Raw genomic sequence first — 26,257 nt, forward strand, 5'->3', positions numbered from 1 at the left:
TAACATATGCAAACACGCCAAAAAGAACAAATCAAAGACCATCAAACAATAGCAATGCTGTGCAAGAAAGACCCGAACATCTCAAATCCAAAGCCCGAAATACAGGTGTAAAAAAAACTTAGTCCTCCCTTCACCTCCCCTGATCCAAACAAGGCACAATAACCGGTCCAAATTTAACCACACTCCCAAGTGCCCCATCCCCCTGAACCATAAAGTCCGCTGCAAGACTCAATTTACTAACCCCAGCCGACATGCCATAAGAAGCATTAACAGCCTCGGGGTCATACGCAACAATAGCGACGTAATTCCTTCTCGCCATGAGCTTACGGTACTCACGAGCCTGGCCGTTGACGTCCGTCTGGAAGATTTCCATCATGTCTTCCTTTGTATCGCTTACTTGGGCGGAGGATCTGTGGCCATTGGCGGGGACGTAGAGGGGTTTGCTGTGGCTGTGGAGGAGTTTGATGATGTATGATGGTGGTGGGGTGTTGACGACTGAGGAGGCGATGAGCTGGTACATTGTCTTGTGGTCTGAGGGGTTTGAGGGGTCGTGGACGAGACCTGCGCCGCAGACGTTGACGGCGCCGGAGAGGAAGGTCATTCGGATTGATTTTTGGTGGGCGATGCCTTGAAGGGTGCGGATGAGATATGTGCGTTCAAGATCCTGGTTCGGGTCAGTATGGATCGATGGAAGGTGGTGGGAGGAGGTACAAACCTTTGACTCGTGTGTCCATTGATCGCGTAGCTCGTCCATCGAGTTAAATTCACCAAATGGACTCAGTATACCCCCCATCAGGCCGGATTTACCTACGGCTCGTTTCACGGAGTCGAAGCCCGAGCCGACAAAGTCTTTAGCGCCGACTACTCCGGCTACTGAGCTGGTAACCTTGCCTAGCACATTGTACGCGCCGGTCACAGCTCGCTTTCCAGTTGCAACGGTCTGGACGATATGTTCTGCCGTCTCTAGACGGGGGTAAATGAGTGGGACAGCGACCATCCAGAGACAGTGTTGCACACTGGGTGGTAGCATTGCGATCTTCGGGAAGAGACCCTGATACGTGGGACCAGCCATGACTTGGTGAGGGTTTCGTTCTGAGCGGCAATCTGGACCGACGACGACGACACCGGGACCTAGGTATTTAACGAAGTGCCAGCCTGTTCCGGTGATGGTAAAGAGGTCCGTATCATTGCTGACGTTTCGGAGGATGTCGAGGGTTGTGTGATGCTGGAAGAGGAGGTACATTTCGATACCGATGCGGCCGATATTCTTGAACATGTTTGAGAACTGCATGTGTTCGGGATATGAGCCGAATCCATCGAAGCTGTGAAGATGTCAGTGTGTTGCTAGTTGATTATTGATGTATGGACGACTCACATGTCATGATCATCTACCTGGCAGACGTAGGGAATCTGCGCAAATGACTCCCTTATGTGGGGTTGGTCGAAATGGCTGGTATAGTAATGGAAGTATGCGTGAGAAACATCTTGCTGGTTAGCCGCTGTCCAAGGAGCGTTCTTTCTAGCCTCTTTTCCACTGATCGTCAACCACTGCTTGAGGGATGGAATCTCCTTCCACATGCGATCCGCATAGATCTGCCCACCTAGACATAACTGGGCGTGGAAACCACCGATCTCATTGTGCTTTTGCATGATATCTTTCCACATGTAACCGACGCCACCCACACGAGCCCGCTCACTAGCATTGACATTGAGCGAGAAGTCATTTCCAGACGTAGAAATGAACCGCCAGTTGGTCTCGTGTCGACCAGCGACGAGGAACTCGTAGCGAGTGCAGCCCAGGTGTGAGGTGATGGCGTAGGTCCATTTCGCAGGACCTGAGTCGTCCATCTGTAGGTCAATCTCATATTTGTAGAATGTCCAGCGTTGATGGGCGGCAATGTTGACTGCCTTCAATTGTCTTGGGTTTGGAGACAGGTCTAGACTCTGGTGCATGTGAATCGTGGGTGGCTGTGCGGCATCTGTCACCAGTAGGATGGATCCCATCCAGACTCCACGCTCGATATCCATGTTGGTGTAACGCAGATAAGGACCAAAGTAGACACCGTTGGTCGGGGTGTTTTTGTACAGATCCATGCCACTACTGGGGGGAGGACCAGAGAATCCAGACACGACGGGAGACTGTAGGCTTTCGAAGCCAGGAGTCAAAGGCACACCTGGCGACGCCATAGGCTTTCCGAAAGCCGACAGACCCGGGGAAACCAGCGGGTGGGCGCTATACACACTTCCCACTGGGGATAAGGGCGTGTCATTGAGGTTAAGCGGCGTAGGCCCCTTGGGGAACTCCCACTGAGTTGACTGAGTGGGCAAGTGGATGTAGTAATACTGTCCCGAGCTTGGATCCATATGGGCAATCCACCCCTCCGGAAGAGGTGGTGGGGATGCTGGACCTGCGCTAGCAGGGCCTGGAGAAGTCACCTGGACTGTCTGATGATGGAAACCAGACAAGTCATTAGCAACGGACGCCTGTGGAGATTGGCCTGCCTGCTGTTGCTGTCTCTGGTCATTCCGGAAAGCGGGATGGTCCTGCGGGGAGGCTGTCGGTGCAGGTGAATGTGCTTTTACAGCAGGATTTGGCTGGTTTACCAAGGCCGGGTGCATCATTGCTGCTCCAGCGCCAGCTCCAGCAGCTGCTGCTGCCGCCGCTGTTGCTGCCGCCGCCGCAGCACCGTTCTGCTTTTCATTGGGATACCCATTTGAAGAAGGACCGGATACACTTGAGTAGGCAGGAGGAGGAGAGGAGCTGAGGCGCATCCGATCCATATCTTGTTCCAGGGCATTAGGGGCAACTCTTCCTGGCTGTTCTTGCTGCTGCTGCTGCTGTTGTGGCCCAGATGCAGGGTGCATTTGGGATGGGGATCCACTGTACTGTCCCGGATGAGCCTGAGGGGGCGGGCTGCTATATTGGCCAGGGTGAGCCTGGGGCGGCGGAGTACTATATTGACCCGGATGAGCCTGGGGTGGCGGGCTGCTGTATTGACCGGGGTGAGCCTGGGGCGGGGGGCTGCTGTATTGACCCGGATGAACTTGGGGCGGCGGGCTTCCATAGGACCCAGGCATCTGAGGCGGCGGACTACCATATTGACTCGGATGGGCAGCGGGCTGATTATTATCCGTGACGACCTCATCACCCTGATAAACCGTCGGAGGCCCATGAGGCTGGGAACCAGGCTGCTCAGTCGGAGTCCACGGGCGCTGCTGCTGTTGCTGCTGGAAAACCGGCTGTTGTCCAGAATACTGCTCTGCACGTCTCTGCGCAGCCACATTATGCGACTGGATACCCTGGAGAGTACCTGTGCCTGCGATGCCAGCGGCCGCATAACGGGCCTCGATATCAGAGGCGGGATGCTGGCCTGGACCAACGATGGGCGTCTCCGGCGGCGGGGGTGAGCCACGCTGGGCGCGGGTTGTCGAAGTGGAACTGATGCGATTGAGCGGGCCTTGTGGGGCCTGTAGACTTGACGGGGGACGGGCAGCAGAGGTTGAGCTTTGGCGTTGAGGGGGCGGGTAGTATTGTTGACCGTAATCATATTGACTTGTGCTTGCTGGTAGACTGGCTGGGGGTCGGGGGTACTGTCTTGCCGCTAAAGCGTCGCGATCTGGCGCATCATGGCTAGGCGATTCGGGAAGCGGTTTAGGGGCTGCACCTCTTCGTTCGGCCAATGTTGCGACTCGGGGTTCGCGACCGTCCCGCGGTCGCAGCGCTGTTGGATATTCATTTGGACTCACGGAGCCAGAGCCAGGACCAGCTGGCGGAGACCCATATCTAATGTTGTCGTGATATCGCTCGTTTGAGCTTGAAGTGCGCATCTGTGGACGTTGACGGTCATCCGGGTAGGGAAGCGGGGCGTTTGGTGGGGGACTGGAGCCCGCGGCCGATGCTGGGGATGATGAGTCCCGTTTGCTGATACGTAGAGGGCCGATGGTGGGTGATTCTTGTCTACCTGGGTCGTTGAGGAAAAGCTCCTCGGGGTGGAGGGCACGACTGCTACCACTCATCTTGGAGTAATTCTGCAGACCGAATTCAGCCACAGTAGAATGCGACTCTCAGAGATAAGCGCGAGGTTGAAACGGAGGGGTAGATGCGGGGCAGAGATGAGAAGAACTCATCTATTCATAGAAATTGTCCGAGAGTAAAAGGAAAAGAAAAAAAGCAAAAGCTGAAGGATCAGGAGGTTTTCTAGGCGCTAAGATGAGCGAGACGCCCAGACCCCGCAAGTGCAGGTGACGAGATAATCACATTGCTGCCTTGGCCTAGACGCCAGGTGCTATACTATATGCCAAGGAGGTGATTCTAAAATGGGTCGGCCCGAGCAATTTCCGATTATATTCATTTCTATACATACCCCATATCCCGTCAATCATGCTAACATAGTCAAAATATAGTCCCCCATGCCCGTATGCGCCAATGCTCAAAAACAAAACTCCAATCAAAACCCGAAATTGACCATCTGAAGACCCTCCTGAGCCATTAGATCCGACCAATCCACATCAAATGTATGGCCCACATGCATAAGTCGCTCTAATTGCCGCTCGTACACGATCTGGAGGATAGCACGAGTCGTTGCCGCATTGCGACCCATGCCATCTTCCTCATCTTCCATGCTAGTCATCAATTCCATGGCCATCATCTTTAATCCACTAGCCGATGCTGTGGCACCTGCTAGGAACAAGGGAAAGACTATAAAGTGCCGATCAGCTCGGCGAGTGTGTGTAGTCCGCTCGGCTAAGCGTAAGATCTCCGTTGCATGGTGGTCGATTTCTCCATCTGGGGAGAAATCAGACTCGAGGCGTTGTCCGGGCCACATGCTACTGTAAGAGAAGAGTTGACAAACATGGTACAATGTAGCGGACTAGAAGGAGTTAGTTAGCCTTTCCTTTTTGATACGAAAAAACGGGAAGAATGACTAACCTGTTGCATGATTTCCCGAGACCGCCGCGGGAGATTATCCTGGTGTTGATGTAGGAAGGCAACATCGGGGGATTCCCACAGTCTCCCAAAAGCCTGGCGCAGATCGCTTACTTCCTGCGATCTCTGATCGAACTCTGCAAAGGGCAGATTCTGTTTATCGTGACGAAGCCGAGTAGCCAGGAAGCCCAGTTGAGCCGCCAGCCGGAAGGTGTCATGGTATAGACGCATAATCACCGGTAGGCTCTCATGTTCGTCGGAGTAAATGACACTGTATCCCTCTGGGGCCGAAGGGTAGAGAAGACATTCTGAGCCAGGAAGCATCTGGTGGTCGATCACGGCTCGTACAAATTCTCCGGTCCCTGCTCCGCTGAACAAAGCGTACAAGTCAATGTGGCACACCCACCAAAGGATGAATGGGTGGGGTTCTTGGCCATACTTGGCTCGTCGAAGGAAGGCGATGTGGAGAAGGCGAGAGATATGGTGAGACCAGAGGTTCGAGCCGTGTGGCTCGGCGGCTGCGATCTAAGGGATTGTAAGTATATAGACTGTGAGAAATGCAACTGCGTCCTTCAACCGCTTACCTCGTAAATCAAAAGCAGGAAGTGCGTAAGGAACAGTCCGTCGGAAACGAGATCATCGTTGTTCCGCAGGCTGACCTGGAGCGAAGGGAAAGCTTGCTGATAATATTGTAGCGCATCGACATTGTGACCTGTGCCGCTGTGCGAGAGACTAAGGGCTGATACAGCCATCATAGCGTGGGAAAGCTGTGATTATTAGCATGAGCATATGAACCAAAGAACGAAATACCCACAGGAGGGAAACGAGTGGCTTCCTGCTCTAGGAAGTCCATGCTGAGAGTCATAAAGTGACTATGACTATCCGAGCCACAAGAATCATCCAGCCTATGGTCGTGAGGGAACAACTGCCTCCATACGACATGACGAAAGTGGGAAAAGATAGTCGAATCCTGACTTTGTTGGTCAAGACGCGGGTCGAGGAAAGTCATCTCCTCTACCTTGACATCGGGCGACGGAAGCGAGGTGAAATTCGGCGAGAGAGACAAATTGCAAAAAGGATCGGATATCTCCGAGGTTGGAGAGATCCTGATCTTCCCGCTCGACGGCGAGCGACGGGTAACATCTTCAAAAGTCTTCAAAATCACCACATTGGGATCTTCTCTCACGTCTGGCTTTGCCGTGATCGTGGGGCTATTGGTGGCGGAGCTCCTACACTCGGAATTTGATTTAGGTTTCTCCTCGTCTGCATATTCTGGCAGGGAGGAGAAACTGTCTGGTGTCATCACGACGTGGTACGTGCCTGGACTAAACGCTTCCGCTTTCTTTTCCCGCTCTTCGTCCGAAGTGAGCAGGGAAAAGGGCGGAAGGGAATCGCCGAGAGAGAAATAATCGGTTCTCTCATCACTGGAACCCGGCGAGGTAACTACTCTAGTTAGTACTATAAAAAAAGAAAGAAAACCCCTAAGAAAAAGACAGTGCTTACGATCCCAAACGACATGGCCGTTTGTCTTGACATCGGCCATGCGGCCCATGATACGAGGGGTATCATCGCGAAAGGCCAACCGTGGACGATAATCGCAAGTATGGCCTAGACGAGTACATTGCTGTAAAGAGATAAGTAAAAGGGTAAGGTGAAAAAAAAAAAGAGGAAATTAGAAGCGTGAAGAATGCATACATTACATTGCGGATGTCCTTCATCACATTTGACTAGAGAATGTGCGTCAGCCACCGAATTAGAGACAATTATTCAAATGACTTACCCTTTCGACTCTGTAAAAGAAAAAGAAAAAAAAGGACCAATTAATCAACTGTTTTTTTTTTGGTTCTTTTCAGGGGTAGACAAAAAGAAACTCACTCGGCATGTCCTAGAGCGAATAAGTTTGGGGGTTCAGTCATATAGAGACGATCATGGACGATCACTTACCAACAACCGGTACGAGATCGCGGAGGCAGGCGGATTCGCGGTGGAGCAATCAAGGCCTTTTCAGACTTGGCAAAGGTGTCAAAAAGATCTTCCTTGGGGGCGATGATGGGTAACCGCAGAGGAGGTTTTCCAGAGGCTTTGCTCCGTCTGTTTTGCATGATCAGACTGGTTACCGTCATAAGGCTGTATGGATCAGTGCTGTACGGACGGGCTGAATTGGAACACTTACCATATATTAGTGCAAAAGAAAAAAAAGCTAAGAAAGTATGGGGGAAGGCGTATTAAAGAAAAGAAGATATTATAAGAGATAGGGTGGGGAAAAAAGGAGGGAAAAGGCTAGATGTGTACATTCAAAAATGCAGTTCATGGTCTTGTCGAACGGGTGGCGGGAATTAAGGAAAAATAAAATTATAGTTATTTCCCAGTTATTTGCAGGTTTTATTTCTATAAATTATTGAAAGGAAAAAAAAATAGAAAAGGGCAGAAAAGGGCAGAAATGGGCAGAAAAAACCCCAAACCCTCAGAAAAACAGGGAAAAAGAGAAAGAAAAAAAAAATGGCATGCAGATGCCAACCATGTGGACAAAGTTACTATTATTACATTAGGAGCCCAAAGGTTAGTCCGGGCTAAGGGGAACTAGGGAATTAGGGCAGAGATAAAAGGAAAAAAGAGACCTCGGGACTTCAGGGGGCTAGCTGACCCTCTTCCGGAGCCGAAGTATCTTAGGTGTCTATTTACGAGACTATCTGGGGAAGAAAAATAGTCTCGATCGGCCGGGACCCCTGGTCTGGATCGTGAAAATCGAAGAGAGATCACACTTTCGATCTCTTTGGGACTCTCCGCATTCCAAACGGACTTGGCCGAGTATTAAGCGAGTGGCGTTGAGGGCATTTTCACTGCAGGAATTTAACTATACTATTTCTCCCCCTTGGAAGGACTTCCCATTGGCACGATTGCTTGGAGGGTATCCCCTATAGTATCCGAGCGACGAGCAATAAGAAATAAACATTGATCGACCTGTAAATATAAAAACAAATAGAAACCACGTGGGATTCTTAATTCGGCAGGGCCAAAGCCTCGTCCAGTAGACGCTGAACCGATCCGGATCTCTCACTGGCTCTCCATTCACGAACACGCATGATAAGGGTGTCAGGCACACCCGCTTGGGCATGCGGACTCAATTTCAGGTACGCTAAAATGGTCTCTGCACGACCCTTGCGGATGGCCTCCACAGACCCTTCCACTTCACCTGTGAGTAACTTGTCCGCAAGAACGGTCAAGGGTGCGGCGATTTGTTCACCGGATGATGAATCGATCCACTGATCCACTCGCGTAAAGAAAGCTCGGAGCTCATCGTAGACCGTGCTGACGACCAGTCGCCCACCAAGTTGGAGAGCCTGAGCTAGCGGACTGGTCACCTGGTCCACGTACTTCCCCAGGGCTATGGTTAGCGTTAGCAAGGAATGACGCTAGGGGTTTCTCACAGGGTTTTGGAAATTTTAGAGGGGATTTCGGGGATTTCGGTGACTGACCTTCTCCCGAAGCGGTGGGGTTGAAACATTGCAGGAAACATTGTACACACGCCGCAAGGGTGTCATCTTGGGTCGAGCCGCGCCCATTCCTGGAGTCTATCTCCATTTGGTCTTGGTCTTGGTCTTTCATTTCTTCAATCACCGGAATAATCTTTAATGCATCCGGCATGAAATTGAGGTCCTTGCGTGCCTGTGCAATCTCGCCCATTGCCCGTAGTCCATGCGGCCGGTAGAGCACATTAGCTCGCTTCGCTTCGCGAACCGTAATAGTCTGACATGCGTTAGCATAGTTCGAACCATGATTTTATAAGAAAATCTGGGAAGTGGCGACATGTCAGCCCATACCTTTAGCTTCCCCAACTCCTCGTTGGATTGCCACAACTTTTGGGCTTGCCCGCTAAATTTCACTAGTGCCTTGAGCACCACTTCTTTACCTTCCCACGTCTTCCCCGCCAGAGCACGCTCCAATACTGGCCAAATCAATTGAGCCGTCGGAAGGTCAATCTCCGCGTCCAGCGATAGCACTGCTTGCGCAATCGCCCGTGCGGCCGTGTGCTTGATAGCCCAGCGGGGAGATTCCAGATTGTCCGAAACGAGGCCCACAATCTCGCGAATGTAAAGTGACACCGCACGCGATCCACCGACGTTATCTTGCCATATCTTCTCAAATTGCTCTTTCACATGTTCGTCGCCATCGTGCTTACACACAAACACGAACGGTAATGCGCTCGCGGCAAATGCCATGAACCGATCGTTGGATAGTTTAGACGCGGAATACAGGATTTCGCCGGAGATCACTCGTGGTGTGGCATCCTCGGCTGTCAGATAGAGGTTTTTGGCATAGTCAAAGGTCTTGACAACCCGATCGTCCGAAGCAAGCCGCAGCAGATAGCCCATGGATGAGCAGTAGGAGGCGCTGACCGTGTCGTTTCGATCCACCACGTACTTGGTGAGCATTTGGATAAATCGGTCTGCGTATGGGCGGAAGAGCAAAGTTTTCATGCTAAGCAGCACCAGAACGCGGCTGCAACCCACCTTCGATGGCAGACCCACGGCCGACCGAAGCACATCTTCGAGTCTCTGGGCCAGTTCGTCGAGATTGCTTTCATCCAGGTTGTCAATCAGATACCGTTCAATCACCTCCATCATAGGGGATGTGCGGATGCTGGATAGACGCATTTTGTCAATTTCTTGACCGGTGAGACCGTATTTGTCGGCATTGAGGTGGACATAGTTGACAGCCTGTGGCTCCAGAGAGCTCAGTGCACTCAGGAACTTCTCCAGCATGTTGGGAACATGTGGGCGTAGTAAGCTGCCAGGGCTCTTCTTGATCATTGAGATGAGAGCGCCAATGGCATATCCTTGCACTTCTTCCACGCTGGAGTCCAGTCCCTTGTCGCTCAGAAGGAAAGGGATAGCACTTTTGAGTAGAGTCTCTGCGCGCTTCTCCGTGCCGCTCGTCTCGAGTGTACGGATGACCGAATTGGTAATAGTTTGACAGAGCTTCAATGCGGCGGTGCGGACAGATTCCTTGATATCGTCCAGTAATTTGAAAGCCTTGCTGTAAATTTCATCGAGATACTGAGCGTACTTCTCTGGACGGCGACCTTGAATCAAGTCTGCCACGGCAGCGCAACTTGCTTGCCGAACACGCCATTCTCGACCAGCTAGAACGCTCTTGAGCAGATCCTGCATGATATCGTCAAAGTGGGTATCGATGACAACCGTAGGGTCCTTAACTAGTGCTTGCCAGATGGTATTCATAGATCTTTGCACGTTCGGGTTGGGATCAAACCGGTAACGGAAAAGCTTGGGGTAAATCTTGGGGTTCTTTGCCAGATAGCCATCGACACTAGAATCAGAAAAGATGCTGCTGATTCCGAAGCGGCCAAATGCTGCACGATTTGTCCAAATAGCATTGTTTGAAGCCAGTGACATAAACCGGTAAACCAGAGTCGGGTCACCCGCCTCGGCGGCCAGATTCATGATATCCTTGTAGGTGTTGACAGACGACCCTTCGCCAGTGGGGAGCGCCCCAGGCTCAAATAGCTGGGTGTCGGCCTCAATCTTGCCACCCCCGAGATTGGGACCAGTTGAGGTAAATGATTCGACCAGGTCTTGGACCAGATCGTCTTTCAGGGATTGGTCGCCGATCTCATACACAAGGCTGAGTCCGTGCGCTCCAGTCTCCTGCACTACCTCGTCTCGGTTTCCAAGGAGGCTGCTGAAAGTAGCTTGGCACTTGCGCAGCCGCTCCTGCATCTCCTTCATGTGACCGCAGTTCTTAACCAGCGATAACAGCCAGATTGCAGAGGCCTTCCGCAGAGATGGCTTGGGCGCAATGCAATCGGCAATAACCTTGTCACAGATGACTGTAAATACCGTGCGTGGGACGTCTGAGCGAGGGAATTCGGCATCGATGTCGAAATCTTGGATGAGAGCGCGAGAATCCCACCCAACAGCGACATTGCTCAAAGCCTCGCCTACAGTGAACTGAACTTCAGGACTGCGGATTTCATGTAGACTGTAGAGTGAACTCAGGAAATCGGTGAACAAGGTGCTGTCTGAGCCAGATCGGGAGAAAGTCATAGTCAACAGCCCCAGAGAGCTGATAGGGATCTGATTCTCGGTTTTGGCGTCGCGCGAGAGTTTTCCCAGTATCTTTTTCCAGCCATCTTCTGTGATGATATCAAGAGATAGCACACCAGATAGACTTAGCTGTCCAATGGCCTCTTGTGCAGTCCTTTGGAGCAGAGTATCCCGGGAAACATCTAAAATATCAAAGAGAGTCTCAATAAACTGCTTGGTTTGTGCTTCTGGGGCTCGGTCCAATAGGCCGCGGTACGCAAGTCGACTCAACAAATACGCGAGCGCTAAAATCGCTCCACGGACTCGCATGACCTCTTGACCAATGGAAGTATTCCACGATTGGATAGTAGCAGCCAGTTGAGTAATGAAACTCTTCAGTTGCTCCTCTGAGAAGGCAGGATGCGAAACCAGAATTCCAAAAGCCCGTGCAGTAATACCCTGGTTATCTTGGTTGTTGCTGCAAATAGGCTCAATCAAGGATGTGGCACGCGGGAGTAACTCTTGAACAACGTCATTGGGTGCTAGCGAGCAGATTTCCACGAAATGAACACCACATTGCCGCAAGCCTTCACGCTCGCCCGTTACAAGGCCTTCAAGCGTGCCTGACAAAAATGCCAAAACAGACTCCTTTGCAGACTCTCGAATGTACTTTCTCACGGCTGAACGGGCTTCCACGCTGGTGGAGAGAAGCACTTCTAGTTTATAGTCCCAATCTTGTTCTAGAGCTGCGGCAACACCCGAGGCTGAGAACGCCTCCCAAAGTAATGTATTTCGGAGGAATGGGATCGCGGGCATAAATGAACCTTTGTAGGGATCAGACAGAAGCTGCGATGCGGACAAAGACTGGACATTCAAATGTTCTGCTTGCCCTCCCGAACCAAGCAGGAAACGAGTAGCTTCTTCGAACTTTGGGAAGTCGAACCAGGATTCGTCATGAACTGGAGCTGCCGAGGAAGCTGACCATTTTCCATCCTTGGCAGGATTGAGAAGTCTGTACCAGTAAGGATGGAGACCTTTCTTTCCTTCCTCAACGATTTCTTGTTGTCTTTCTGGGCCTCTTGCAATGGCCATCAAATCAATCCAACGAGCGACCACGTCGCCAAATGGCAGGAATCGGTTCGCAAACCGCACTGCAGCATACTGAACACCTCGCACAGCACGATAACCAGTATCGGGATCCATATCGCCAGGCTGCATGCTCATCTGACGAACCAGGAATGGCCGTAGCTGGCCCTGGAAGGTCTTGTCGTGGCTGTCTAATGAAGAATTGAGAATACTTCCTAGTGCCTGATCAATGCTGACGAATATCTGAGGACTGGAGTCATCCGCACTCAAGGAAGAAAAGAGCCATCGGACCAGGTCGAACTCGAAGTTCTCTACAGCATCGGCTTGCGACATAAAGTCGACCTTTGGGACCATAATACCGATACTCTCGTAGGCAAGACCTCGCAAGCTGAGGTCCGTTGTGGGTAGCTTCTGCCCACTAGCTGCCGGACTGGGCCATCCTTGAGACTGAATGAAATCCCTCAGTCCTGCAATAAGAATGGGCGCGATTTGCTTAAGATCGGATGGTGCGCCCATACGGACCACCCAAGTGGTGAACGTAAAAATCTGGGTCCTTAGTTTCGCCGCTTGCAACCCCTGAGAGGATCTAGCAGAGTCCGATAAGAGCCCATCTTCAATAAGCCTCAATATTCGCTGGGGGTCTGCAGTAGCTTTGATAGACTTCCCCAGAAAGACAAGAATCTTCACTTGGAGTGGAGAGCGCGCGGGAGGAGCACCATTGGGCGCATTAGGCGAAACAGTGCCGAAATACAGATCATACAGCTCCTGAACAACATCGGGGTTTTCAATATCTGCAGTAAATCGTTTCAGGGTCTCATCTCCCAAATCAGCAAGGCGGGAGTTGGCATCAGCAGAAGCGATCAGTGAAGGCAGGAATCGTTGTGGATCTTTAAAAGCACCGCTTCCGATGAATCGAAGGGCGGTGACTTTTGTTTCAGTCAGATTCAAACCACCATCGGTAGAAGGATTCCATGTCTCGTTTGCGGGGGCACCCTTGTTCAAAAAGCTATACTCATCTGGAGATAGACCGGGGCAAGTTGTAGTTTCCTTGGGACCAGGGGTAAGAAGTAACAATTTCGCCAGCCAAAAGGACAAGAATTGGGAATCTTCGTCTGATAGACCAAGTCGGGCTTTCAAGGCCTTGTCCTCTTCACTTCCCCTTGCTGGAAGCTTGAGAAGTGGCAACAAACGCAAAACCAAATTAAATACGATAGCACCCTGAGTGGGTGACGTGCCGATCTTCGAGATACCCTGGAGCAAGGGCAATAGGATTTCGACTCGGGCTTCGGAGCCAAGGCGATCAATACCTTGCTGAGCATATATGAGATCAAAATGTCTGATCAATTGAGATTTTTGCTCCTTGAACTGCTTCAATAGTGCTGCCACGGGCAGCTGAATAGAGGGGGCTTTGATTCGGGTGTTGACATGCTGGCAGACCGAGATGATTTTGTTCCGCACCTCCACGCTGTCTGACCCAAGCTTCAACAACAAGGGAGGCAGATATGTTCCAAGTAGTGACTGCAGTTTCGCATCTGTGTCTGCCATGGCAATTCTGAATTCCACCTTGCCTATCAGACTCAACTCGCGAGCCTCAGGACTCTGTGAGTCCGCCATGATGAAAGTGGTTTGCAGGTAATTTTAACAGAGCATCAAGTTGACAGGAAAAAAAACCCACCAAGATGACCAGATTTATAAATGAATAGACGATATAAGGCAACTACACTCACGTCATCGCCATTCAGGTGAACAGTATGGGGGGCTACCTAGGTGGTTGATTAGTCAGTATGTGATTAGTCATTTTCTTGGCAGTCACGGCATCTAGTTATATCTGGCAGGTACGACCCGAACGAAGTAAACATGAGTCTACACTCTACGTATACATAAAACGAAAAAATTAGGATAAAAGAGTGAGCATTAAGTCTACGTCACAGCAAGACATATTATGTTCTAAAATATAGTAGGTATTATCTCAACCTTCCATTCTTTGCTCAGCAGCTTCGCCTCTCAAGAACCGACCAACCTCCCTTTCTGCCTCAGCCGAAAGATCAGTGCCATCTTTCTTCTTGTTATTTCCAAAGAGACACTGCCAAAGGTCGTCTTTCCTCACTATCTCCCCACCTAGGCTGCCGCGTTGCATAATGGTGGTGAGAGTGGCATCTTGTAGTTCTATCGAGTTGGCAGATTCAATAGCCGCTTCAGTAACACCATCTTCATCCACAGGAGATGTCAAGAGTGCTGCTTTGTATTGCTTCTCCTTCTCCAGGATGTGAGCCAGGCGTCGGGTTACTGAGATCTCATATATGGATTCTTCCACCGTGCCGGAGACAAGGTACATCCATACTGTTGTCGGTCGATATTGGCCAATACGATGCACTCGAGCAATGATCTGGAGCTCGATTGCCGTGTTGATCAGTGGCTCGCATAGGAAGACATGAGTTGCAACGATCAAATTCAGCCCGGACGATTGTGCTTTGCCATGCAAACAAAAGCACTCGATCTAAATTATAGATTGTCAGCGTGTTCGTTCCAATGAGGTATGAGTCTGGGGCGCTTACAGCCGGGTCTGTTTTGAACTTCTCAATGCCATTGGGAGAGTCAATACTGGTGGTGACTATTCCAAAAGATCCGAATGCGGTCTGTAATACCGACAAAAAGCTTCCGTATTGAGAGAAGATGATTGACTTTGCGCCAGGGTCGTGTTCTCGCAGCCATAGGATGTGCCGGGCCAAAGTGTCAATCTTTGTCCCGTAAGAACCCTCTAAGTCAATGTTCTTGATCTCATTGAGATGACCAGAGCTGATGTCACTGTATATAGCATTCTGTGAATGACCTTCGTGGTCCAATTTGACTGGTGGCTTTTCCTCTTGTGCAACTAGTTCTTGTGGCTTGTATGTGATCTGATGGAAGTCATTACGTTTCAACTTCTTCTTGCACATTGGACAATTTTGGTGTGTAGCCCACCACATTCGCAAACAGTCCTTACAGTACTTGTGACCACACACAGTCAACACACCTACAGAAGATGTCAGTCCGCGCGTAAAATATACATCCAGAGAAAGTAATACTCACCAACTTCGAAGGTCGATTGGCAGATAATGCACTCTCGGGGGTTACGGTCATCATCTCTTAGGTGAATGAGGTATCTTGCCTTGGACTTGAGAGAAGCAATCTTTTCTTCAATGATTTCCTCTTGCTCCAGCCTTAGGGTAAAAGCGGACTCATCTAGCGGCTTGCCTGCACTTCCTTCGTCGTATGGGGCCACCGTGTCCGAAATCTGCTGCAGGTGACGATAATACTCCAGTCGATTGTTCATGGTGTCACGGAACATTTGAACTTCTCTGCTCAGTTTGTTCGCTATTTTCAGTTGCTCGGCGACCATTTGACCGGCGTTTTTCAGGACCATTTCGACGATCTCATGTTCAGCGCGAGCACGCGAATTGCCCGAGCTGGCTTGCCAATCCAGCGATGTCACAAGTTTGCGAAGCTCACTGACAATGTTGCGGAGCGACCCAAGATTAGGATCAGGCATAATCTGGCTGCGAGTTTCCATGATCTTGAGAAATAGTTGCGGAGAGGGCCCCTCGCCTTTTTGGGCCTGGACGATTCCGGCTTTGACTTCGTGGGAAATGAGAGTATTCTTTTGACCGGTGAGAGCATCATAACGGTCGCTGTACATTGACCTCAAAGCCTCCATGTAGACATACATCTCATCTTGATGTTTTGTTGACCGCTCATACTCATCGCCCTCCAACTTTGCTTCTTCTTCCTGGTCAATAAGTGACTGAGAGAGCAATTTGACCATGGCATCCCGCCATTCCTTGTATTGGTCGGCATGCTTGTTAAGAGCGTCACAGAAATCTTCAAATTTGCTGAGCAGATTGTATGACTCCACTCCTTTGCTGTAGAGCTGGGGTTTCAATTTCGGGATGTTCACGAATTTTTTGTCTTCTGCCTTAATCTTGATTTCTTTCATGTAGCGCTCCACCTTTCGGGAAATATCAGTCAACAACTCTTTGCGAATGACTTTTGCAGCCTCGTAGGCATCTTCTTCCCGTTTCTCAAGCGATTTGAACTCATCTGAATCTGGCGGGGTCAGCTTTGGATCGCTCTTGATTTGGTAATATGCGTTCGCAGTAAAGAACACCGCAATATGCTGAACCTCGAGTGCAGCTCGAAGCTTCTGTCGACACTGGCCGAGGCGGCTGTTCTTGTCGGTCTCTTCGTCCTCATCCTCCTGGTCCTCGTCATCCAGATTGATGACTCCTGGAGTAACCACGTTATTGCCACCGGTAGTGCCTTTGGACTTCAGCAGGCGCAGTTGCTCTCTGCTGTCTTCAACCAGCTTAGTGGCATGATCCAATGTTTTCTGCCAAAGAGCGAGGGCTTCTTGGCGGCGTTTTGCATTTTCTAGAAGCTGGCCTCGTCGAAGTTGCGATAAAAGAAGTGATCGTTCTTCTGTACGTATGGCCGACTCGTTGGTCTCAGTCATGACCTCCAGAACCTGATCCACAGTCCGCAAGGGTCCGGACCCAGAACCTAGGACTCGGCGATATCCGACTTGAGGATGGAGGCACGTTTGACGCAGTCTTGATAGCCAATTACGCATCTTTTCGACAATTACGGGATCTTCGGGGTCCCAGTCGCCTCGAAGGGGCGCCCCTAAGGCGCTCAAACCGCATTCTTCACACATTTGCTCGAAAAGCTGACCGTATTGCTGTTCTTCTACAGCTGTGAAGGGGGTAGTGATCACAATGCGCTTTTGAGGTGGTAGGCGAAGCTCATCCAATATTTGACCTTTCCTGTGTCGAAGAGCGATTGTGTTTATGATTTTTGCCAGGGCTGTCCCAAAACACAGGCACAGTCTTCTCCACAACGGGACCGAAAAGCAGAATGGCTCATAACGGAGGAAAAGGAGAAGGCCGAACAGGTCATCTATGTTTCTGCGCAGTGGAGTACCGGTCACAGCCCAAGCAATCTCTCGAGGGATCAAGCGAGCTACTTTCGCTGCATTGCTGACTCCACTCTCAATCATCTGAGCCTCATCTAGACATACACGCCACCATCCAATGCGAACAAGCGGTGTCTTCCTCTGTACAAATCGCTTTTCGTGTCGTAGAGCTCGCTGCGGAGCACTCCCCGCATAGTGAATTTCTTTTGCGATGACATTGTAGGTAGTAAGAACAACATCAAACTCGACAAGCTCGTCCACAATCATGTCGTCGGTTGTTTCTCTCCCGCGTTTGATGCCATTGTAATGATGAACACGCAAAGTGGGCGCATGCTCTTTCAACTCTTGCCTCCATTGTTCAAGAATCGCGGGTGGTGTAATGATCAAAGTGGCACCAGTAGGTGTCAGCCCGTCGGGATCAGCCTTGGGCTTGAGCTGCCTTACTCGCTTATTCAGACTTATCAGCGCAATCACTTCGACTGTCTTGCCCAGCCCCATTTCCTCTGCAAGTATTCCACCTTTCAAATTATCCGCGGCATCATGCCACTCAGAAAGATCCGTTGTCAGAATCATGAAAAGATGGCTGAAGTAGTAGGTCTGTCCATCGGCATCTTTCGTGGAATTGAAAGACGCTGGAATGTTACTTTTAGGAAGCTCTTCCATAGGGATAACTTCGCCATCTGGCCCGACTTCTGTTCCTTCTCTTTTTAAAAGCCAGCGAACAGCTCTTTTCTGGAACGGGTATAACTGGCATTTTAAATCAGGGCATTTGAGATTGGTCGAATTTTCTGCGGGGTTGGGAACGTGAACATTGTTGTAGAAATCCCGAGGAGACCATTCCTTGACAGTTCCGAGCATTTTATTGCGATATTCGCGCGGGTCGGTCAATTCTGATGGGCGAATGCATCCTTCCTGCAGCACATATCTTGTAAAGGCTTCCAGCTCTGCTTCCGTCAAGCGATTTATATCTGGGGTCTCAAGAGAATCTCTCCAAAGCACAACTGTCTCGAGAGTAAAGGTTTCTCTGTCTGAGGAGGCACACAGGTGCGCTTGGTAGCAGGCTGTGGGCACATTATTAAAGAACTGGTCCACGTGGGCAAGTTTGCTGACAGCCTGAAGTTGGCCAAGGAGATCAAACAAGTGCAAATTCTCGCATGGATATATCAGCAATTCTTCTTTATCGAGACTAGATAGTTCCAGCTCCATACGATTAGCGTCGCCATTTGTCGAGTCTGATTGTGGTGTGTTGTTCAGATCTTCGTCAATAAAATGAACGCTTCGAACATTTATGAGTATGGGAACCCGGGTGTTGGAGAGGTTTGGGTCGTAAAGCCTCTTAGATTTGTGCGTTCTCATATTGGAGGGTTTCTGCAGAGGGTGAGAGGTCAGGAACTTTTCTTTAGAGCGGGATACCAGTGGCAACTTACTATGCGCATTGTCAACCGTGCTAATGGAATGTAGCCCAGAGGTATTCCTGTCGCTGATACCCCATTTTCTTCTATCAGGCTCCTTGCGCTCCCTTTGGTAGTCTTGCGCCGCTTGGTGGGACGGTCATCGGGTTGCTGGAAGATGGAGTATAGAGACTCCAGAGTCGCGTCTAGAATAACAATGAATGTCAGTGCTTCAATTCGTCGTAATATCAGAAAGCAAGAATTACCTGATAATACTATATCTTCTACGACCACACCCATTTTGAAAACCAACAGCCTATCCTGTCGCCACAAGGGAGAGTCGACGAGGAGAGATTGTAAAGACGGGGCGATCCATCCATGAATGGATCTACGGATCACCTTATCGATAACGATCACGGGAAGATAAGAACAGGGGCTAATCGCCGGCTAAATACAAGCTCGGCTAAATGGAAGTCCGACTGAACCTGGTGTATCAAGACGCTCAGCGAGCTGAGATCTCTCTATTACCGCGCTTTCCGAAACAAGCCTCTGTTTCTGCATTAGGAAGATCATACAACAGGGTTCCTACAGTAAGTCAACCCTTTGCACCAACAGGTAGAATATTTTACGGAATAATATTAGTACATGGACCGGGAAATGGACCGGGCATAGGTTATGTATAGGTCGAATCCACTTATCTCTCTGCTTCGACGGTTTTTAGTACCATCAGGTGAAATATTTGGAGGGATAATATTGCTAAATAGACCGGGAAATGGGCCGGAAATTAGCTATGTATAGGCTTCGGATGGGCTGAATCCACTTAATATATATGAGTATGCATAATATAGCCAATAATACAGTAGGGCTATAATCTTTGGTTTTCTACTTCGTTTAACATATATTTGCTATTGTTTACTCAATTCCTCTCTCATGAAGAAGGAAGCCTTCTATAATGTATAGATCCTCCCTTTTCCTAACCCCAAGACTGCTCCTAAAACTGCTCCTACACTTTTGAATGCATCTACTGATCATGTCGCAAAGCCAGTAAACCGAGGCTAGATCATCTCAGTTCAGTATATACGAAGCTAATCTCGACAATTTGTCATTTATTACTACCTCTCAGCAGGTATTTAATGGCTACGGCTCATAGTTTCTTCAACCGCCTACTCCTTCCTCGATCGCCCCCGAAGCGGAATTTGAATCCTTTCAACGAGTCAGTCCTGGTAGGAAAGGCCAGTTCTTTCTTCACGACGCACGAATCATAGTAAATAGGTCGATTGATGGTTACAGACTGACTATGAATCTGAGAATAGGATCCCTTGGGATTCACAGCATGGTTCCGCCACGGAGATCTGGAAACAGTATGAACAAGTGGAGCATACGGTTAATGGGAATCCAAAGGTTATGTGTAAGCGTTGCGGTCAAATCCTTGAGCATCTTTATACTACCAAGAAGGATGCTAGTGCCAATGAGAAGGTTAGCCGTCATGTTGCCTGGCTCTTTAGATGGGTCCATGCGTTTTTAGATAAATTTTCAAACGAATATCTTGATCAAGTTTATACAATTGGGTTCAAACGCAAAATTTCATTATAGCCATGTAAAAAATGATATGAATGAGAACCTTGGAAAGATAATGCCAAACAAATGTCCCAGTTTCGGATAAGAACAATCATAGTGTAAGGCTATCAGGAATCAGTCATACGAATAATTACTTCATGGGAATAGAGAAAAACAAGGGCAGAGCTTACACCCTCTTAGGAGTTTTAGTCAAGTCGCAATCCCACCTGAGAACAAGTGAAGACAGATCAGTATTTAAGACCAACGAGCGTATTATCGTCATCGTATTACAGTCTGCTCTTCCCAGGCTGTGGTGCTACGGATTCTATTATCAGCATACAAAACAAACTTCTATTCTTCTTCTTCTAGATCAATGACAACCGTGAAAAGCAGTCTCAAATGCTGCCAAAAGAGGAGCAATATGAGATTCCTCGAAGATCAGCATGGGGCGCAACCGAATGGTTTGCACGCCGCAGCTACCGATGTTGATGCCCAACTCGCGCATCTTCCTCATCAGACCGCTTGAGTCAGTCGTGTCAAAGGCAATATAGGTGCCCTTGCCCTTGCCACGGAGACTCTGCATCCTGTTAGGATACTTGGCTGCCAGAGTAGCCAGGCTATTGTAGAGGACTGCACCGACTTGAGCCTGTCAGGAAAGAGACCTTGTTAGCTATTGACTTTCATCGGATAGGAAGGCGAGGTTTACCGTCTTTTCGACCAGCTTCTTGCTCAGAATCTCGTCAATGACGGCATTGCAGATCATGATTCGGGCGGCATCTCCCATCCATCTGGTCAGTGTGGTCAGTTCATCTTATTCAACAGAAGAATCATAAAATTGCCGAGTTTAGGATCTCTCACGTGTTGAATTGCCGATAGGCCTTGTCAGGGCGAAGGTTCTCATCGCTGAAGAAGTATCCAGCAGTTTGTGCCTTCTTAGAGAATGTGACAATATCCACCGGCGAAGGCAGCTCCCAGTGCTCATGCGCCCAGAATCTGCCTGTTGCTCCGAAGCCGGTCTGGACCTCATCTACAATCAGGGTGATACTGTGTCTCTTAGCGATAGCCTGAAGTTTCTGGAAAAAGTTTGGTGAGGCATGGTTGTCGCCTCCTTCGCTTTGAATGGGCTCAACAATGATACCAGCCACAGGGCAAAGCCAGGAAGAGATGACATTCTCAACTTCTTGCAGGCAGCTCTCCTCTTCCCGTGCGTTCTCGTGAACGTAGGCTTCCAAGGGATATTTGATCTGGGGAAAAGTGGCCTGGGGCCACTTGAAAGCAGGAATATCTATCTTATGGATGGGCTTAGAGCGGGTGGTAGATAAACTGCCAAAGCTGCGACCATGGAAGGAGTTACGGAAGCTGAGAATAGCCAGATCTGGCGAGCCAGGAGCTTGGTTTTTCATTGCTGTCGCCTGCTCATGCTCGGTCCAAGGGCTGCCGCCTCGTTGCTGTCGACGATAGGCCATGAAAGCCGCCTTGAAAGCGAGATCATTGGCCTCAGACCCGGATTGCGCTGGAAACACCTGTGTGCATCCAGGAGGCGCTGCCCGCATCAGACCATCACGCATTAGGGCAAGCCATTGGCGGGAAGGGAAATTTCCAACAGCTGGACGGTTGACCAGAGCAGAGACAATCTCTGGTGATTGTGCAGCTTTTATCAAAGTGGGATTGTTGTATCCGACAGGAATAGAGGCGATTTGCGCATATACATCAAGGTAGGTGTTGCCATCAACGTCGGTGATGCTAAGGAGGACCGTCAGGAAAGGAGTCTGGAGGCCAAAATAGGTTGATGACTTACTAGTTTCCAAAGCTTTTGTCATAATCAATGACCATTTGCACAGTACGAGCATCAATGACAGCATCTAAATCCTCTTTGATTCTGTGCGTCTCAGGCCCAGGGACCGCTGTGCGGATTGAGGGCGTGGATGGTTCAGATACAGAAGACATGATGAAAATGAAAAGGAAAGAAGGGAAATGACCACAAAAAGGTAACAAAGATCCGTTATCGATGTTGTCTGGGAAGGAAAACCCTGAAGGTAGTGACTCGGTGCACTTAGATGAGACTCCAGGCACATAGCCAACCAACTCGGACCGGGTAGGCAACTTGAGACTCGATGAAAACGAAAGAGAGAAATAAAATCAAAGACCGTACAGGAATTCAACAATTCCAGGCAATTAAAATGCTTGTCCACGGGCGAAACCTACCGATCTAAGTTTTTTTTTAAACTGGATAGTGTGCATATAGAAGGCCGGGTGACGGTACCCGGGATTTCTTTTTTTTCCACAATATCATAACCTGAGATGTTGACTTTCCTGCAACACGACTCAGATATTACATGCCCTCTAGTCTTTGTCTTCTTTATCAATGCCATCGAGGGCCCGGGTCCTTTCGGTTGGAAGTGGTGGAATCGGCACCATCGCCGCCCTGAATCTTGAAGCTCGCCGAAGTATCCTGCGTATTACGCTCAAATTATGCCACAGTTGTGAAAAGAGGGTTTCAAATTAATTCATGCGATCACGGTAAAATCCAAAATTAGCGTCCAACGGAAAGTAAATGACGCTATTTACGGGGAGGTCATCTCCTTCGCTGATAAATTTGATCTCTTCTAGTTTTGAATACTGTCCCTCACGTTACTGAAAGCGTTAGTCCATTTGGATATGTTGTATGCTGCACCAATAATATCCCTGACGCTGGACCATCACTATGTGAAATCATAGCCCCCGGGATCACTGCTGGTGATACAGTGATTATTTTGATCCAAAACGGGTTAAACATTGAGAGACAGTTCCCATCGCGTTTCCCTGAAAACATCATCTTATCTGGAGTGAGCCGGAATGATGTCCACAAGGTCACGCCTGGTGTGATCAGAAAAAAACAGAAAGACAACTTGCACATTGGCGCCTATAACAATGCGAGACTACATATCGATGACCAAAGACGAGCCGCAGAGCGATTTGTCAGACTTTACAATGCAGAGGAGCATACTACTTGTTTTTACGAGCCTGGCGTAGCACATGATCGATGGAGCAAGCTGGTCTACAACGCGACCTTCAATCCCACATGTGCGTTGACTGGAGTGAATACAAGGGATCTGCACTTGACAGAGGGCGCTTTTGATGCCCTTGTGATTCCTGTCACGAAGGAAGTGACACAAGTATCTGAAGCCAAAGGATACCCACCCCCCGAAAACATTATACTAGAGACTATTCTCAGCAATCCTATCGATGAAAAAGATCTCTCCCAGCATGCAAATAGATTTGGAGAAGGCTCGTGAAGAAAACCTCCAAGCATGTATTGCATAAATAGTTGCTGATAGAACAATATGCAGGACAACTTGATCGAGCACGAGAACATCCTAGGAGAAGTGATTCGAGAAGCGCAAGTAGTGGGCGTGGCTACCCCGATCTTGTGCACATTGTACGCACTTTGCTCCATAGTGCAAGAAGAAACAAAAAGGTCCAAGGGCCTAAAGTGATTCAAGAGGTTGTCAAGACAATATTAGACAATATAGTAGAGTTTAAATCTGGAAGCGGTGGGGTGTTTAAATAAAAATACCAATCGACTCTGTTACGCCTCCCATCCAATTAGTGTTTCCTTTGAGAATGGAAGAAAACCCAGAGAATAAAAAGAATCGAACTAAATACATCTTCAGGTACTGGCGATGGGTACTTCCAATGTCAATATAGGTTTAACCTGGCCTTTGAACCACTTCAACCGATCCTCCATACATCCCATCCCATGTTAGAAGCCACATCTAGTTAACTTAAAAGATTCCACCCAGGGTGATACTCTTGACATTCACAAATTCCTCGATTCCATACTTGCTTCCCTCGCGGCCAAATCCACTCTCTTTCACTCCACCAAATCTGCAAGATAAATAGTCATGTTCGAAAGCACTTCAAGAATGTGTACTGGGGGGAAGGGGATGCTTACGGGGCAGCAACGTCACTGACAGAGCCGGTGTTGACACCAACCATACCGACCTCGAGAGCTTCTGCTACACGGAAGACTCTTCTGATGTTATCACTGAAGATATACGCCGCCAGGCCAACTTCGCAACGGTTGGCTAACTGGATAACCTCGTCCTCAGTGTCGAAGAGGAACAAGGCTGCCACGGGTCCGAATGTTTCTTCAGAGGCAATGCGCATATCGTGAGTCATACCAGCCAAGACTGTGGACTGAAAGAATGTTGGTCCTAGCTCTTGGATAGGGTTTCCTCCCAGAAGAACACGGGCACCTTTGGATTTGGCGTCCAAAACAAGGTCAGCAACTTTTTGTGCAGCTGCAGGATGGATGAGAGGCCCGTGGGTGACACCTTGGGCGAATCCAGGTCCGACCTTGAAGTCCCTAATGCGCTTGACAAGTCGCTCTGCGAAAGCTTCATAGTGGGATCGGTGAATGTAGATTCGATTGGCGCAGACGCAGGTCTGTCCAGTACCTCGAAACTTTGACGCAAGAGCACCAGTTACCGCGGCATCGATATCCTCCACGTCATCAAAGACGATGAACGGAGCATTACCGCCAAGCTCCCAAGAAACTCTTTTGATGCTAGAAGAGGCTTGTCCCATAAGGAGTTTACCCACACGAGTCGAGCCAGTAAACGAGACCTTCTTGATATCCGAATGAGTGGTAAGAGTTTGACCGACCTCAGCGGTATTTTCCAGGGCAGTCACGATGTTTACCACACCTTTAGGAATACCCGCTCGAAGGGCTAGTTCTGCGAGAGCATTGGCAGTAAATGGAGTCTCCCCAGGGCTTTTTGCGACAACTGTACAGCCAGCCGCCAGTGCCGGGCCGATCTTACGGGTGATCATAGCGGCAGGGAAGTTCCATGGAGTGATCAAGCCGCAGACACCCACGGGCTCTTTTACAGTCAGGACTCGGTTCCCCGGAACGGATACAGGGATCGTATCGGCATACAGCCCGGGGGCTTCCTCGCTGAACCATTCAATGAAGGCTGCAGCATATTTGACCTCACCTTGGGCCTCGGCAAATGGTTTTCCATTCTCCCAGGTTATGAGGGTCGCCAAGTCGTCCACGTTTTGCAGGACGAGGTCATTCCAACGCCTCAGCAGTCGAGACCTTTCACGTACTAGCATCTTGCGAAAGACTGGGAATGCATCCGAAGCCGCCTTGATGGCTCTCTCGGTGTCTTTTGCGCTGAATTCTGGGCATGTTCCGATGACTTTATTGGTAGCCGGATCTATTGATCCATCGTCAGGAGCGCAGCAACAGACCGTTGGAAATCTGCTTACCAGTGACCTCAAATGTTTTGCCTGATTGTGCCCCAACCCATTCACCGTTGATGTGGCATTTTTCAATGAACAAAGACTTGTCTTTTAACTAAAGCCACACGTCAAGTCAGAACATCAGTTCGCACTAATAGAAAAACAAATGCTTAGACTTACTTGTGGCACGGTATGAGTCATGGTGAATGCTCGTATTCTTGTTTGGCGGAGTGAATGTCGTAGAGAGCCAAAGCCGATGAGACACATGGAGTACCAACGAATGTGCGTGTTGCCTTAATTGCGATAGAGGAGGACGTTTGCATTTATTATTTACAATACACTATATTTATTCGGTCTTTTCCTACCCACCGGCTTGTTTGGTGGTACCGGTGGACTCGGCCCGGGTTTAGATATAGAGCAGCGACGACGATATACTCGTCTATCATTAGCGTAAGGTGAGAAACTAGGTTATTATTTCAAGTTGAGTAAAGGCTCCCGAGGGTCTGGTAATACCTGCCAGATTTTGCCCTACAGTCGATAATGCGATGTCCTCGGGTGTGGGCACCGCGAGTGACGATGTCCTATAGCTCGGGTGCATGTACCCGGGACCCTAGTGATGTCACCGGGCAAGACTTCCTTGCTGATATAAATCGTTCTGTTTAATTGTCGAAGAGTAAAATACATTATCAAATTAGAAGAACTATTCGCGTGCATTTGGTCTGGTATAAATTATTAATTTAGAAAGGTACCTAAATTCGTAATCAACAGTTCCCGCGCATGAGTTTACGAGAAGCTTTCGGGCTCACAACCTCTTCAGTAGAACCCTGAAGGATATCTGAAATCAATAATTAGATAAGGCAATACAGTATGTAAAAGTTGGTATGATGAATATTGAGGAAACATATACCGTAAAGGCCAGCGAGGTGCTTTGCGCTAGTCTCTCTCTCTTAAAGGGTGAGAGATTCCATTTAAAAGACTCCTGGTCTGAACTCTTTTTCGTAGGATCAATGCTGATTACTCGATTCATGCCTGAGAGAGATCAGGTATCAATGTATAATGCACCATGAATCTCAAC

The 26,257-nt window shown here is 49.2% G+C and overlaps 7 protein-coding genes across 7 annotated transcripts; 1 reads left to right on the forward strand and 6 right to left on the reverse strand.

Annotated features, from left to right (window-relative positions):
- Positions 1–130: 130 nt before the first annotated feature.
- Positions 131–4,017, reverse strand: N7447_000323 (WW domain protein; the record flags this gene model as incomplete). Its single annotated transcript, XM_057224599.1, has 2 exons — positions 131–1,322; positions 1,376–4,017. The coding sequence occupies 2 exons, from the start codon at positions 4,015–4,017 to the stop codon at positions 131–133; spliced, it is 3,834 nt and encodes a 1,277-aa protein (XP_057088615.1).
- A 431-nt stretch (positions 4,018–4,448) lies between these two features.
- N7447_000324 (uncharacterized protein) lies at positions 4,449–6,479 on the reverse strand (the record flags this gene model as incomplete). Its single annotated transcript, XM_057224600.1, has 5 exons — positions 4,449–4,871; positions 4,931–5,452; positions 5,512–5,694; positions 5,742–6,370; positions 6,431–6,479. The coding sequence occupies 5 exons, from the start codon at positions 6,477–6,479 to the stop codon at positions 4,449–4,451; spliced, it is 1,806 nt and encodes a 601-aa protein (XP_057088616.1).
- A 1,447-nt stretch (positions 6,480–7,926) lies between these two features.
- N7447_000325 (ECM29 family proteasome component) lies at positions 7,927–13,671 on the reverse strand (the record flags this gene model as incomplete). Its single annotated transcript, XM_057224601.1, has 3 exons — positions 7,927–8,312; positions 8,404–8,674; positions 8,749–13,671. The coding sequence occupies 3 exons, from the start codon at positions 13,669–13,671 to the stop codon at positions 7,927–7,929; spliced, it is 5,580 nt and encodes a 1,859-aa protein (XP_057088617.1).
- A 355-nt stretch (positions 13,672–14,026) lies between these two features.
- Positions 14,027–18,441, reverse strand: N7447_000326 (uncharacterized protein; the record flags this gene model as incomplete). Its single annotated transcript, XM_057224602.1, has 4 exons — positions 14,027–14,554; positions 14,613–15,070; positions 15,127–18,373; positions 18,433–18,441. 4 exons carry the CDS (start codon positions 18,439–18,441, stop codon positions 14,027–14,029), a joined length of 4,242 nt encoding a protein of 1,413 aa, XP_057088618.1.
- Positions 18,442–20,323: 1,882 nt separating this feature from the next.
- On the reverse strand, positions 20,324–21,900 carry N7447_000327 (uncharacterized protein; the record flags this gene model as incomplete). The annotated part of the gene is made up of 4 exons (XM_057224603.1): positions 20,324–20,599; positions 20,660–20,741; positions 20,812–21,696; positions 21,752–21,900. The coding sequence occupies 4 exons, from the start codon at positions 21,898–21,900 to the stop codon at positions 20,324–20,326; spliced, it is 1,392 nt and encodes a 463-aa protein (XP_057088619.1).
- A 418-nt stretch (positions 21,901–22,318) lies between these two features.
- N7447_000328 (ketopantoate reductase family protein) lies at positions 22,319–23,228 on the forward strand (the record flags this gene model as incomplete). The annotated part of the gene is made up of 3 exons (XM_057224604.1): positions 22,319–22,447; positions 22,491–22,503; positions 22,564–23,228. The coding sequence occupies 3 exons, from the start codon at positions 22,319–22,321 to the stop codon at positions 23,226–23,228; spliced, it is 807 nt and encodes a 268-aa protein (XP_057088620.1).
- Positions 23,229–23,717: 489 nt separating this feature from the next.
- On the reverse strand, positions 23,718–25,383 carry N7447_000329 (NAD-dependent succinate-semialdehyde dehydrogenase; the record flags this gene model as incomplete). Its single annotated transcript, XM_057224605.1, has 4 exons — positions 23,718–23,820; positions 23,888–25,157; positions 25,210–25,297; positions 25,363–25,383. The coding sequence occupies 4 exons, from the start codon at positions 25,381–25,383 to the stop codon at positions 23,718–23,720; spliced, it is 1,482 nt and encodes a 493-aa protein (XP_057088621.1).
- Positions 25,384–26,257: the final 874 nt, after the last annotated feature.

Source organism: Penicillium robsamsonii (assembly GCF_028829455.1).
Source record: "Penicillium robsamsonii strain IBT 29466 chromosome Unknown utg000001l_segment0_segment0, whole genome shotgun sequence".
Classification (NCBI taxonomy): domain Eukaryota; kingdom Fungi; phylum Ascomycota; class Eurotiomycetes; order Eurotiales; family Aspergillaceae; genus Penicillium; species Penicillium robsamsonii.